Below are 12676 nucleotides of genomic sequence, written 5' to 3'. Positions count from 1 at the left end.
ACACCTGGCTAATTTTGTATTTTTAGTAGAGACAGGGTTTCACCATGTTGGTCAGGCTGGTCTCGAACTCCTGACCTCAGGTTATCCGCCCACCTCGGCCTCCCAAAGTGCTGGGATTACAGGCGTGAGCCACAGTGCCTGGCCAAGAAATGTCTCTTCTTAATGGGGAAAGTTTCCTGGGCAATCCAGACATGCTCAGTGAGTCTAAGACCACATCTGACTAGGTGCTTCCATAGGCAGTCCTGAGAGATGCTTGTAGCTGTCTATACAGACAGCTACAAGGTATGTCTATATGTCTATGTTGACAGCTATGAGATGCTTGTAGCAGTCCTGAGAGATACTTGTAGCTATCATATTCCCTTCCCATCCCATATCCTGCCATGGGCTGCAAAATAGAAACATTATTTTGCCCTGAAAAGTGTTCATAATCTAGGTGGGCTCATGTGGACCTGCCCCTTTGCTGGCTCTGGTTGGTTCTGGTTTGCCTGTCTAACCCCAAGAGAGGTCTTTTTGTTCTTTCTGGAGGCTAGATGAGTTCATGTGTAGACAAAAATAGATACGAGTTGGGAGGTCAGCCTTGAGCAGGGACAGGCTGAGGATGTTGTGGCTGGGGATACAATGAGTACATTGTTCATGAACTGGGTAGGGAACTAACTCCTCACCTCTTGTGCTCCTGGAGGGAGGTTGACATTGGTCAAGAGAACACTATGGAGAGAGACAGCTCAACTGGGGTTCTTGGAGCCCCTCTAAGCACAAAGTTTGGGCTATGCTCATTGATTTGGCTTTCCCCAAGTCCCCCTAGAGTTATTCCAGACTGTGGAAGGGGCCAAGTCTAGAGGAGAGGTTGCAGATTAGAGGCCTGCAGGCCAGGCTTGACCTATACGTATGTACTCTATGATTCACACAGCATTTTAAAAAACTTAAATTAGCTGCTAATATTTTAAAAGCAGACGTCTTTAACTCTTTAAATCTGGATTTTGAGTCTTGTGAAAAATGAGAATATCTAGCATTACTGGGCCTAAATGGGCAGTCAACTGGAGTAGAATAGCAGCTGCTGCCTTCAGACAGGATGTCTTCAGCCTGCAGGGTTATCAGGAGCAGCAAACCCAGAGGAAGCACCTTATCTATAGGCAGTCAGAAGGGCGCATGCTGAGACAGTGAAAGGATTTCCTTTAGAGCCTTTGAGCAGCAGGCTCGCCTTGGCTCTGGGCAGGAATGGTTTCTGAGGCTGGCAGAAAGAGGCAATTGTTTGTCTCCATTCTCTGCCTCTAGGCCATGAGTCATTCTTGCTCCTACCACCAGAAGCCAAGGGCCCTGCAGCCCAGGATATCTCAGTCAAATCAGGCAAGTGTTTGCCTGTCCCTAGCTCAGAGAATGCATACATAGTCCAGCCAGAGATATTGCATCAGCACTGTGGTGCAAGAATCAAGTGTCTTCACAAACAGCATCAAACAGACATCAGGAAAGCAACAGCATGTGTGGCCGAACATTCATCTTTGGATTTAGATCTGGGAACTCAAAAGATCTCAAGCTCTGGTGCCACCCAGCCCAGCGAACACATGAGTGGGAGATGAGGCTCAGATGTGTCCTATGGCTTGAACTCAATTTGTTAAGAAAGGAGCACTGCACACTGCTATCATTTTACCCTTGACAATTTGAGAGAACACAATGAAAGCTTACGAGCAGAAAAATAACTTAGTCAAGCTCAGGAATCTTTGAAACTCAGAAGTGGCTACCATACTCCAAAATATGCCAGGTTAAGACATCTACTTGTATAGCACATGGTACCACATGCCCAATACCAAACCCATAGCACACAAGAAAGAGGATTTAGAATAAACAGAATAAAAAAGGTAACTGAGCTTATGACTTTTTAAAAAGTCTAAAATGGCATCCATGGGATGATGCTTAGAGGAAGTAGACAGCCTCTCCCCAAGTGGTACAGGGCATCACAATCAGACTCCTTGTCACAGAGACTTTGACAATGGAGCAGAAACACTGCCATGGAGAGCTATGCAGAGCAGGCACAGCAGCACGGGCAGTCAGATAACTCAGGCACTACAATGCAGCTATTCTCTGACCTCTGATTATATGGTTACTCTCCCGGCATAACCTTCCTGAAACATCAGCCTTCTGACATGTTCCTTTCCATATTCAAATATTCTTGATCTCTTTCTGGATTGTTTACACCATTCCATCATCTTCCTCCCTTATCCTTCTCACCTCAAAACCACACCTTGTGCAGACTTGAAAACACAATCTAGTAGGTTGTTTTCTGCACTCTTTCTGAAAATACTTTCATCATTTGAGATTTTTTTCCATCAGGCTATTTTCTTTCCTGGGTCTTCAAAAGAAAGATTCAATTAAAAAAAAAAAAAAGCTTCAATTCCTCTTGCTAGTCAGATTTTCAGGGAATATTATGAACAAGAGCAATGGCACACAACCTAAGTAGAAAATCAAATGGAGCCAAGAATGTGGTAATTTATTAATCAGCAATGAAAAGATAACAAACAGGCCGGGCGCGGTGGCTCAAGCCTGTAATCCCAGCACTTTGGGAGGCCGAGATGGGCGGATCACGAGGTCAGGAGATCAAGACCATCCTGGCTAACACGTGAAACCACTTACTAAGAAATACAAAAAATAGTCAAGCAGGTGGCAGCCTGTAGTCCCAGCTACTCGGGAGGCTGAGGCCGAGAACATGCGGAACCTCGGGAGGCATGGAGCTTGCAGTGAGCTGAGATCCGCCACTGCACTCCAGCCTGGCGAGCAGCGAGACTCACTTCAAAAAAAAAAAAAAAAAAAAAAAAGAAAAGATAACAAACAAAAGTTTCTGAGCCATTGGAACTGGTTTTTATGGAGACATATATGTAAAAACACTGACTTACATTTATATAAAGTTATTCAAAGGCACTCAAACTAGCAAACACCAGAATTAAGATGTTTATCATGTGACCAAAGGCAAAACGCAAAGCCTGTGTTCACCAGTATGCTGTCAAGAAACAATCTGAGTCTTATGCTGATCATGACAATTAAAAAAAAAATGCTAGTGCTTTTGGGGGAAAGATTGTAAGTAGTCCTCTAATTGAATCCACTCATTTTAAGGACCAAACTTTTGTTCTTTAAGTAATTGTGAGCACCTTTTATGTGCCAAGTACTCTGCCAGGAGTTATAAGGCATACACACATAAACTTCAGTCATTGTTTAATTTTCAAGATAACTTAAAATGTAAGAATGATTTAAGGAAAATTAAATATTAGATATATTAATACAGTTCATTTAAAAACCTAATTAGCTTCTCAACAAATTCTGAAGAGTTTTGATGCAATAAAAATTCAACACCCGTTCCTAAAAAATTGTAGCTCATTATTTACAATACAGAAAAAGTATTTAAGAATTGAAAAATAGTTAGGTCAATTCTGATACTTTTACTAAGAAAATCTATTATAAGTGATAGTAAAGATGACAATACAGTAAAAATTTAAAATGGGATAAATTATATGATATTAAGCATACAAAATCAGAGGACTAAATTGCATATCTCTTGGGACTACAGATTTGGAAAGTACATGTATACACATAACAAGGACAAAAAGAAAACAAGGAGAAGACATTATTTGAATGGTAGGGAACAGTTTAATATTTTTTCCATTTTGATATCTATTAAATTATATTAAAATGTTATTTATGTAGTAATTTTTATTTAAAAAACTATATAGAGTAGGAAGAGGTGGAGCGGGATGGGAAAGGGGCATAGAATCAGCTGAGAATTGACTTTCTAAAACTCCAGATGGCACCCACAGGATGAGGGTGAGGCCCCCAGCTGAGGGCTCCCTCACTGCACCAGGTCTGGGGAAAGTGCTATCTCGGAACCTGTCTAACCAGCTCAGCAGGTTATTCATCTCAGGGCAGCCCTTCCTTTCCCTACCCTCTCTGCCACCCTCAACGTACAGGTTGGTTTCACTTGCTGTATAAACACTATACACTGAGCAGCCAATCCCACCTCCAGGCAGGATGGGAAAGACGACAGCGAGATCTGTAGCCTGGGCATACAAACGGGCTTCAGCACATGAGCTGCTTCAGAACCCAAGGGCCTTCAGTGCACCCGCCCTTACCTGTTGAAGCATCTCTTCAGCAGCATTGAGTTTCACCTGGTGTCCTTCCAGACACACTTCCAGGTCTCGAATCTTCTCTCCCTGGGCTTCTACTTGGTCTGTGAGGACACTCACCTGTTCCAGGAAATAAAGCAATGGTGTAGGACCAGGGACTTCACATGGTGCAGGAAAGCCTCCCCACCGCAGGCGAGCCGTGAAACCTCACCACTGACTCTTACACACAGGGAACAGTTTTGCTTTTTGCTGAATGGCGGGTGGAGGAAGTGCCCTGAATGAAGGCAGCTCCAGTTAGATTCTTACCTTACCAGGGAATCTCGGCCACTGCTCTGATGACATGGGTCACGTTTACTGCTCTTGACAGACTCAAGAGTAAAACACCCAACAGCCACAGGAGCTGCCTCTGGGCTGGACTCCTGCTCCTTATTCCTTTTCCAGAACAGCCCCAACCTCAAGGCACATCTCAGCTGGCTTGTCAGAACTTCTGCAACCTCATGTGGAAGAGCGTTCCAAACTTCATGGAAACTAACCAATGACCTTACCTCTCTCATAAGGGTGTGAGGAGTGCTCACCTATCAGGCGAGTGTTTTGTTGCAATTAAGGAATGTGGGCTGTAAAGGGCATGTATTAGCACTGACAAAACTTGGCTTCAGAAAGGTTTTTGTGCTTCACAGGCCAAAACATGACTCTAAGTCATAAATATAGAGGAGCCACATTACACATACGGTGGCAGGAACAAAGTCATCTTTCTGAAGAATGCTGAGAATCTCTATTGAAAATATTAATTAGTAAAAACTCATTTACAGGAAGTCATTCAAATTATGCCCTAACTATATATTAACAATGGTTTTCATAGCCTTCTCTATTAGCAAACTGCCCCAGGATCCTTTTTCTTTATTAAGAGATGGCTCAAAGCAAGAAGAAAGAGAATGAGTGTCCTCCCCAAGTGAAGAAATTAACAGTTGATAAACTGAGATCCTTTCGACCTTTTTGATTAGAGTCATTGCCATTTACATATAGAGTATCCGGAATTATTTCCCAGTCTGTAATGGAATAATAGATGGAGCATGAGTTGATGTAATTCATTTATGAGTGTTTAAATAAACTTTCTGAATTACAAAGCGCCTGTTTAAAAAGGAACTAATCTAAATTAATATGCCTACTTTAAGATCTCCATTTTTATTTTCCCAAACGATGAATGAATTATTGAAACATATTCCTGGAGTCGACACATGGTTAACATTCCACTTTTAACCAAAAAATCTGTTTAAAAAAAAAAAAAAAAAAAAAAAAAGGCTCTATCAACTTGGTCCACCTTACACGCAAACCTTTGTGGGTGGGTGTTTATTTATTAATCCCTGTGGCCCAACACTCTCAGCCATCCTGAACTAACTCCACTTTCAAAAGGGCAGGACTCTCGGGGTGGGCTTTGTTCGCTGGAATCTAGAGTTTCTGTTTGTGAAGGATGTTTTCTGGTTAATCTTATTATGAGGGTTAAACATTTCTATGGTCTATACCATGCCTTGAGGCCATATGTTGGTGATACTCAAGGAATTATAGGATCTCTAGCATTCTGTAGCTAATTGTTCAGCTCCAGGGTCCTTCTGAACCTCAAGGCTGATTCTAAGTATTACGAATGAAGGGATGTAGGAAATCCAGACAAAATACATAAAGGTCCTAAAATGTGACCTTCGTTCACTAAAAACAACTATTTTTGAAACCCTAATAGATGCTAGGCATAATTTTAGGTACTGGAGGATACACAAGTTAAAAAAAAAAAAGAAAAGGATGAAAATCCTTTTCTTAAGGAGTTACATTATAACAAAGATATAAGAGATTTTGGTTTTGTTTTTAACTAATCCTAGAAACAAAGTATTTTGTTATGTGTGATTTGCCTTTTTCTACCAGTAGAACCAGGAAAACTTTCTGGGCCAAGGACTCTAAATTAATTCAGTCTGGCTAAGCTGCTGTGTTCATTAAGCAAGAGGCTCTACCCTGCTGAGAATCTGCCTAACCAGCTCCACTGGGCCACTACAGAACAGCAGTGATCACGTAACAGATACTCCTGGAGTCTGCCCATAAGCTCCCAGTAAAGTAGAAACCACTAGGGTCAACTTCTGACTTTACTGGTAAGCAGCTTCCCAATTGTGTTAGGATTATTTAAATGGGGATTATTCAAGAATTCAGAATTTTAGAAAACTATGAATGTGAAAGGCAGCATTATTACACAGGACTTTAAAAAATTAAATTGTAATCCTCTCTAAATAGGAATGTGCTATTTCAATCATGAAGGGTCCTGGTTCAAAAGTTTGCAATGCCATACTGTTTGCTGCCAAATCTTACATTGGATACTCTTTCATTAATCATGTCATTGGGATAAGAGTTTCAAATTACATATCCCTCAAATATCTGTGCTACAATGTGCTATTCAATCTGGCCCCTGCTACCTCTCTAAAAGGCAGCTTGCACCACACTTTTGGGCACAGATTCCAGGCACAATGGCCCCTTGCTATTCTTCCCACACCCCAAGCACACTCTTGCCTCATTGTGTGGGCTGGACTGACCACCTGCTCTGCCTGGAATGCACTTCTCCAGGTATCTGCATGGCTCCCTGCCCGGCTTCCTCCTGTAAAGGAGATCTCCCTTTTACTACACAATCCTCATCCTGCTTTACTTTTTTCCAGAGTTCTTACTAGTGCCTGAAATAGTTTATGTATTGGCTTATTGTCAATTCACACTCTCCTTTTTCTTTTCTTTTTTTTTTTTTTTGAGATGGAGGCTCGCTCTGTTGCCCAGGCTGGAGTGCAGTGATGTGATGTCAGCTCACTGCAACCTTCAACTCCTGGGTTAAATCAATTCTCCTACCTCAGCCTCCTGAGTAGCTGGGATTACAGGCACCTGCCACCATGCCTGGCTTATTTTTGTATTTTTAGTAAAGACAGGATTTCATGCTGGTCAGGCTGGTCTCCAACTCCTAACTTCAGGTGATTCACCCGCCTCAGCCTCCCAAAGTGCTGGGATTACAGGCGTGAGCTACTGCACCTGGCCCACTCTCTGTCTTTCAAATGGAAGATCCACAAGAATGGGAACTTAGTTTGCTTCCTTCACTGCTGCATCCCAGCATCTAAAACCAGCATCTCACAAGTTGTAGATACTCAATTATTTTATAATGAAGAAATTAATGAAGTGAAGAAAAACACAAAACTTCAAAGTAAAACTGTATATTTGGTATGAGCTCAGTTATTTAGAATAGAGGCAAGAGAAAAAAAAAAACACACACACACACACTGGAAAAAAGGCCAAAATGTTAACCTGGTTCTTCAAATTTTTAGAATTTTAAAAGTTTCTAAAATCATTCATTACCCTTATGTTCATAAAATACAATGAAAGAATAAAACATATAAGGTAAAAAGAGAGAAAACAAACACATTGCCACCTCATAACCCTAGTGCTCCAAGCTAAAGCCCACAGCCTGGGGTGGGGGCCAGGCCTCCCTCAACCCCTCCCTTCATTCTATCACTAGCCTAACTCATCACCCTTTAAGCTTTTAAGGAGCTGGGATTAGGATACGAGCCTTTATATTTTCCAAATCACCAATTAATATGTGATGCATACCAGACCTTGAATAAATGCTTGCTAAATCAATTTATATTTTCAAGAGTTAACACAGCAAAGTGCTAGACCTGCTTCTTCAACAGCCTTCTTATGAGAATACCTAACTCTATGTCCTACCAAGGCACACAAACTTTCAAGAGCAAAAAAAGCTCCCTTGACTATCCTTCTCCGTAAAAGGTTTTAGAGTTCCTCTCTTTCAAGCAAGACAGCGATCAAAGGCTTAGCCCATTACCAGCTCGAGGGGATTTGGCATCAAAGTGATCAGTCTAGATCTAGCGTCAGACAATTTGGACTTGATTCCATTAGCATTCACCCTTAGGCCCATATCACCCACAGCTCTGTTTTATTAGTGGCATAAGGATATATCTCCCCTCCCGCACAAGACTCAGGGGCTTCTGGGGGACAGGGCCCATTTTGTTCATTCTTAGCACCTGGAAATCAGCCTGGTCATGGGGCTTCCAGTGAATAGAGGCAAGTGCTTGGTAGTGCATGATCAATGAATGAATGAATTCACAGCCCCCCAAAGCCAAGTCTAGAGTTAAATGTCCCCTGAGTTACTTAATGTTTTATTTCAGGAAAAGTCTTTTCTAAAAACACATGCTTTGGAAGGAGAAAAATTCCAACAGAGAAAATCCCTTGTGCTTCCCTTCCACGTAGGGGAAACTACATAGTAGGAGGTAACAGGATAAGCTGATTCTCACCAAACAGTACCCACCTGCAATATGAGGGACTCCTTATCCCCTTCTAGACGTGCCAAGCGTTCCTGGTAGGTTTCATTACTAGCAGCACTGTGGTGGTTTACCTGGGACTAAAGAGGACAGAAAAAAAAGAATACACTTAAAAGGTTGGAAAAACATCTTACCAACTTCTAAATGAAATAGGGGATGCATGTAATTTGTGAGGATAGCTTCACTGATTATATGTACAAAACCACTCATCAAAACAGGAAACCACAAGATTTCAAAACTACCATGAGGAGAACCAGATCACATGCCACTGAAAGGTGTGCCCTGGAAGTTGGCACAACCACCCCCTGGATGATCTCACTCCTGGCCAGGAGGGCCTCTGTGAAACTCTAGGCCCAGCAGTGCTTGACTTGACCAGCTGGGTTTGGGTTAGCCAGAGGCACAGCCTCCAGAGGCATGTTGACAGTGAGGGTCTGCTCTTTGAGGAGACTGGAGAGCTGGCACCATACACCAAGGGACTACATGGTAACAGCTTCTGGATAGATCTTGGTATCTCCTAACTCTCATGCCAGGGTCCCCTGAAGCCAAGGCACACCTTACTGCATGGAGGCTCATCCTGAATATCACAGTGAGCACGAAGGATGGAGGATGTCAAATGCAAGGCCCTTCACTCACACATCCCTTCCCACCCCAATCCCACCCTCTAATGAGAGCTTTGGTAGCCAGGCTAGCAGGTCACATTTCTGCAGTGCTAGAGCTGAGAGAAGCAAGCTAAGACAAACATCTTGAGAAGAACTTAAATAATAGCCAGAGGGATGCCAGAGCAAAAGCACAGGAAATGACAGGTAGCCAGAAACTACAGAAAACAGAGGAAAGGGAGAAGATGTGAAATGTCAGAGGAGAAGCAGAATCTTACAAATGCCCTGAGCAGAGAAAGGAGGTGTCACTTTCTTGGGTGTGTCTGACCTGGTTGTGGGCAGACAGGAGAGAAGGAGCTAATGTCACCAAGCTGGCCCCAACACCTCCTTCCTCCATGTGAATGGAAGACTGAAACCAGACTGGTCTGCAATAGGCCACCTAAAAGGTTGGCAGTCTGAAAAAGTAGATCCAATTGCTAAATGCGGAACTGAGTATCATATAATCTGAGCTGGTCCAGTGAAATCAGTGCTTCAGTATTCACGAGGGAGGTGTCTACTACCCTAGAGGAAAGTCTTAACTGCGCAGAGGCAGATGTGAGAGACCCAGAGTTGGGCTACCTTGTCCTAGGCCATTTCCCCACATTTCAACTTTTAGCATGGGCTCTCCCACCACCATGAGAAAAGGCACCTCCTTCCTCCTCTCATCCCACCCCTTCCCAATGCACTGCATAGGTGAGGGAGGCAACAGAGTCATGCCTAGTTCTAGAACAGAAATGTGGACCAAGCATACTGCATTCAAACCCTGGAGTCTCACTAGTGAAAGATGCATTGCTTGTTTGTTGAAGGTGCAGCCGGAGGACAGGCCCAGGGGCCACTCCCCAGGCCAGCTGTGCCAGGCAGCACCTGCTGCCACACCTCTGTCTTCTGCTCCAGCCCCTCTGGAGTCTATGTCTTGTTCATTGTTATGGAAGCTCTTAAGAACGTTAACAATCACAAATGACTTCTTTGTTAATGGCAGTTTATTGTTGCTAAATTAATATTCCAGTTCTCACATGATCAAATCCTCTGACTAGAATCCAAGAATATATTATAATCTATATTTTCTCAGAACCTGAGAAGGAAAGATAGGAGAATAATTCTTAATAGCAGGTCAACTTCTTTGTCAAAGAATTCATATGATGGTGATTTCCAGTGGACAGAGAATTAAAAAGGACCCAAGTGTCCAAGTGAAGCTCTGCACGTAGAACCCCAGTGCCAAGTCCACATGGACACGGAGCCACCTAGCTCTGGCAGCTGCCCATTCTCTGGCAGGAAATGAAGGACAGAAGACTAAAGGGAAGACTCCTTCCACAGACTCCAGAAGCCACTGTACCAACTATGCCTTATTCAAATGGTGTGCAGTATATTCTTCATTATAATAAAAGGTCTACCCATACAATCACCCAGAGAGGTAACTATTTTTATTAGTTGACAAAGAGTAAGAAAGTTGAAATCAGAAATTCAGTTAATAAAATGTATGACCCAGATTCTATAACACATGCTAGAAGGGGGATCAAAAATCTAGATCCTCGCTAGCAGCCAATGAAAAAAGAGAAGCACAATCAACTTAACAGATGCGCAGATCAGTGTGGTAAAATCAAATCAATTGCCTAGGAGAAGTATAATTATTCTGGAGCAAGGGATAAACTTCATGTTTTCATCCAGAGATTTTGTGTAATGGGATCAGCAATACCCATGATGACACCCTTAGAGTAAACAGAGCCCAGTAGAACTCATTGGTTTTGTGTGATGTTCTCAGAATAGTTCAGAGGCTAGTGGACAATATGGGCCAAAGGTGAAAGCAATTCTATGGAGACTAATATAATACGGTTCAGGCACAGTGCTGTAAATATACAGCAAGCACCTTGTGCTCAGTATGTGCCAGGCACTGTTCAGAGCACTTTGCCATAATGTTTGAGTTTCCTACAAAATGTTTCTATTAATTAAAATATATTTGAAAATCTAGAAGCACTGTTAGAGGACCTAGAACAGTGGTTCCTGATATTTGTCCCTCCTATAACAGATTCAAGGAGCCAACTCCTTTCCTAGCAGTCATACTGGTCCATACAGCAGTGGTGTGCATGGCAGACAGGTCCCTCCCGCACCCAGTGCATCTTCCTCTTCTACAGGTCCTTCAAAATCACTGGTCTCTAGCAAGCTTTTTAAAGGTATTAAACAGCAGTGAAAGATAATGTTCCAGACAGAAATGCAAAGTATCACTAGCCTTTGCTTTTGATGAAGTCAGAGCCATGTGTTTTCATGATCTATATAGGACTGGGATGTTAAAAAAAACTGCATTCTTCAGAAGGGTATAGGCCAGGATCAAATGCCACCTATGCCTGGAGAAAAACTTGGAAAGCATCTGAGAACAGGGCCAAGAAGAGGATTGTCTTGCTGAATGCTAATACTCATCAGCCAAAGGTAAGGATTTGCCTTTGGGTGAATCTGTATATTCTGTATTCTTATAATATGGCAACAGGTTCAATCACATTCTGGTATCATTCTTGCATTATAAAATGACTACATCATCAGGGCATAATAAGCTTTGTGGTTATCAAAATGTGATTCCAATTTATTGAGAAATATATTTTAAAGGACTGAGTTAGGACACACCTCTGTTTTGCTCTACTTTAAAGAGAGCTTGCTTGGTCAACAAGTATACCTGCTTCTTTAATAGTGGAATTGCAAACAGAAGGCTTGGATGGATAGTGGGTCCCTGCATGATTCCAGGTTTGAGGCATCCCTGAAAAGTCTTGTTCATGTTCCTGATTAGGTAAATCAGTGATAGGGCAGTTGCCCAGCTCTCCATGAATGAAGTCAGGTTGCAAGAACCAAGCCAACATTCCACAGAAAAGAAAGTCCAATCAAATTCTGAAGGATGCCACATGCTAATTTTCTGGGTTTTTTTTTTTTTTTTTTAGTTGTTCTTTTTGAGATGGAGTCTCATTCTGTTACCAGGCTGGAGTGCAGTGGTGCGATCTAGGCTCACTGCAACCTCTGCCTCCTGGGTTCAAGCGATCCTCCTGCCTCAGCCTCCTGAGGAGCTGGGACTACAGGTGTGCACCACCATGCCCAGCTAATTTTTTGTATTTTTAGTAGACATGGGGTTTCACCATGTTGGCCAGGATGGTCTCCATCTCTTGACCTTGTGATCTGCCCACTTCGGCCTCCCAAAGTGCTGAGATTACAGGCATGAGCCACTGCACCTGGCCTACATGCTAATTTTCTATTGTTTCCCACTGTGATATGGCAAGTGACTATAAAGGAGAGTATCATCCACCCCCTGTTCTACTTGTTAAGGATGCTCAACCCACAGATGAATATAAGAAAGAGCTAATTTTTACTCAACCAATGACATTAGCCACTAGGCTAGACCTGCCAATGGTAAGCTCTGTTACATATATTTGATCAAACTTCCTCCCCCTCTGTTTTGATGGTTATTGCTACAAATGTGACAGGGAAAAGTCAATCTTCTCATTCAAATTTTCCATTGTCAGAACTGTTTCTGATACTGTAATTCAGGTTAGTTACCTAAAAATATTGTGAGAACCATGTGATCTGTGTGCCCTATGGAGAACTGTTAACTACA

The 12676-nt window shown here is 42.5% G+C and overlaps 1 protein-coding gene across 19 annotated transcripts in view; it reads right to left on the bottom strand.

Annotated features, from left to right (window-relative positions):
• The window catches only part of PPFIBP2 (PPFIA binding protein 2), a 151746-nt gene that overhangs the window by 60591 nt on the left and 78479 nt on the right, over positions 1–12676 (bottom strand). For 18 of the 19 annotated variants that reach the window (XR_004177470.1, XM_031653277.1, XM_031653282.1 and 15 more), the window contains 2 exons: positions 8440–8532; positions 4113–4226 (listed from right to left, as the gene is read on the bottom strand). Coding sequence is in view for 18 of the 19 variants with exons in the window: in XM_031653277.1 (XP_031509137.1) it covers positions 4113–4226; positions 8440–8532 (207 nt within the window). In the remaining variant the exon portion in view is untranslated. Of the gene's footprint in view, positions 1–4112; positions 4227–8439; positions 8533–9862; positions 11955–12676 lie in introns of those variants that run through there. The other variant, XM_031653288.1, reaches the window with a different exon arrangement.

The sequence above is a fragment of the Papio anubis genome, chromosome 12 (assembly GCF_008728515.1).
Source record: "Papio anubis isolate 15944 chromosome 12, Panubis1.0, whole genome shotgun sequence".
NCBI classification, from domain to species: Eukaryota; Metazoa; Chordata; class Mammalia; order Primates; family Cercopithecidae; genus Papio; species Papio anubis.
Note: the sequence above shows the minus strand (reverse complement) of the source record. Positions and strands in the feature narration are given on the sequence as shown.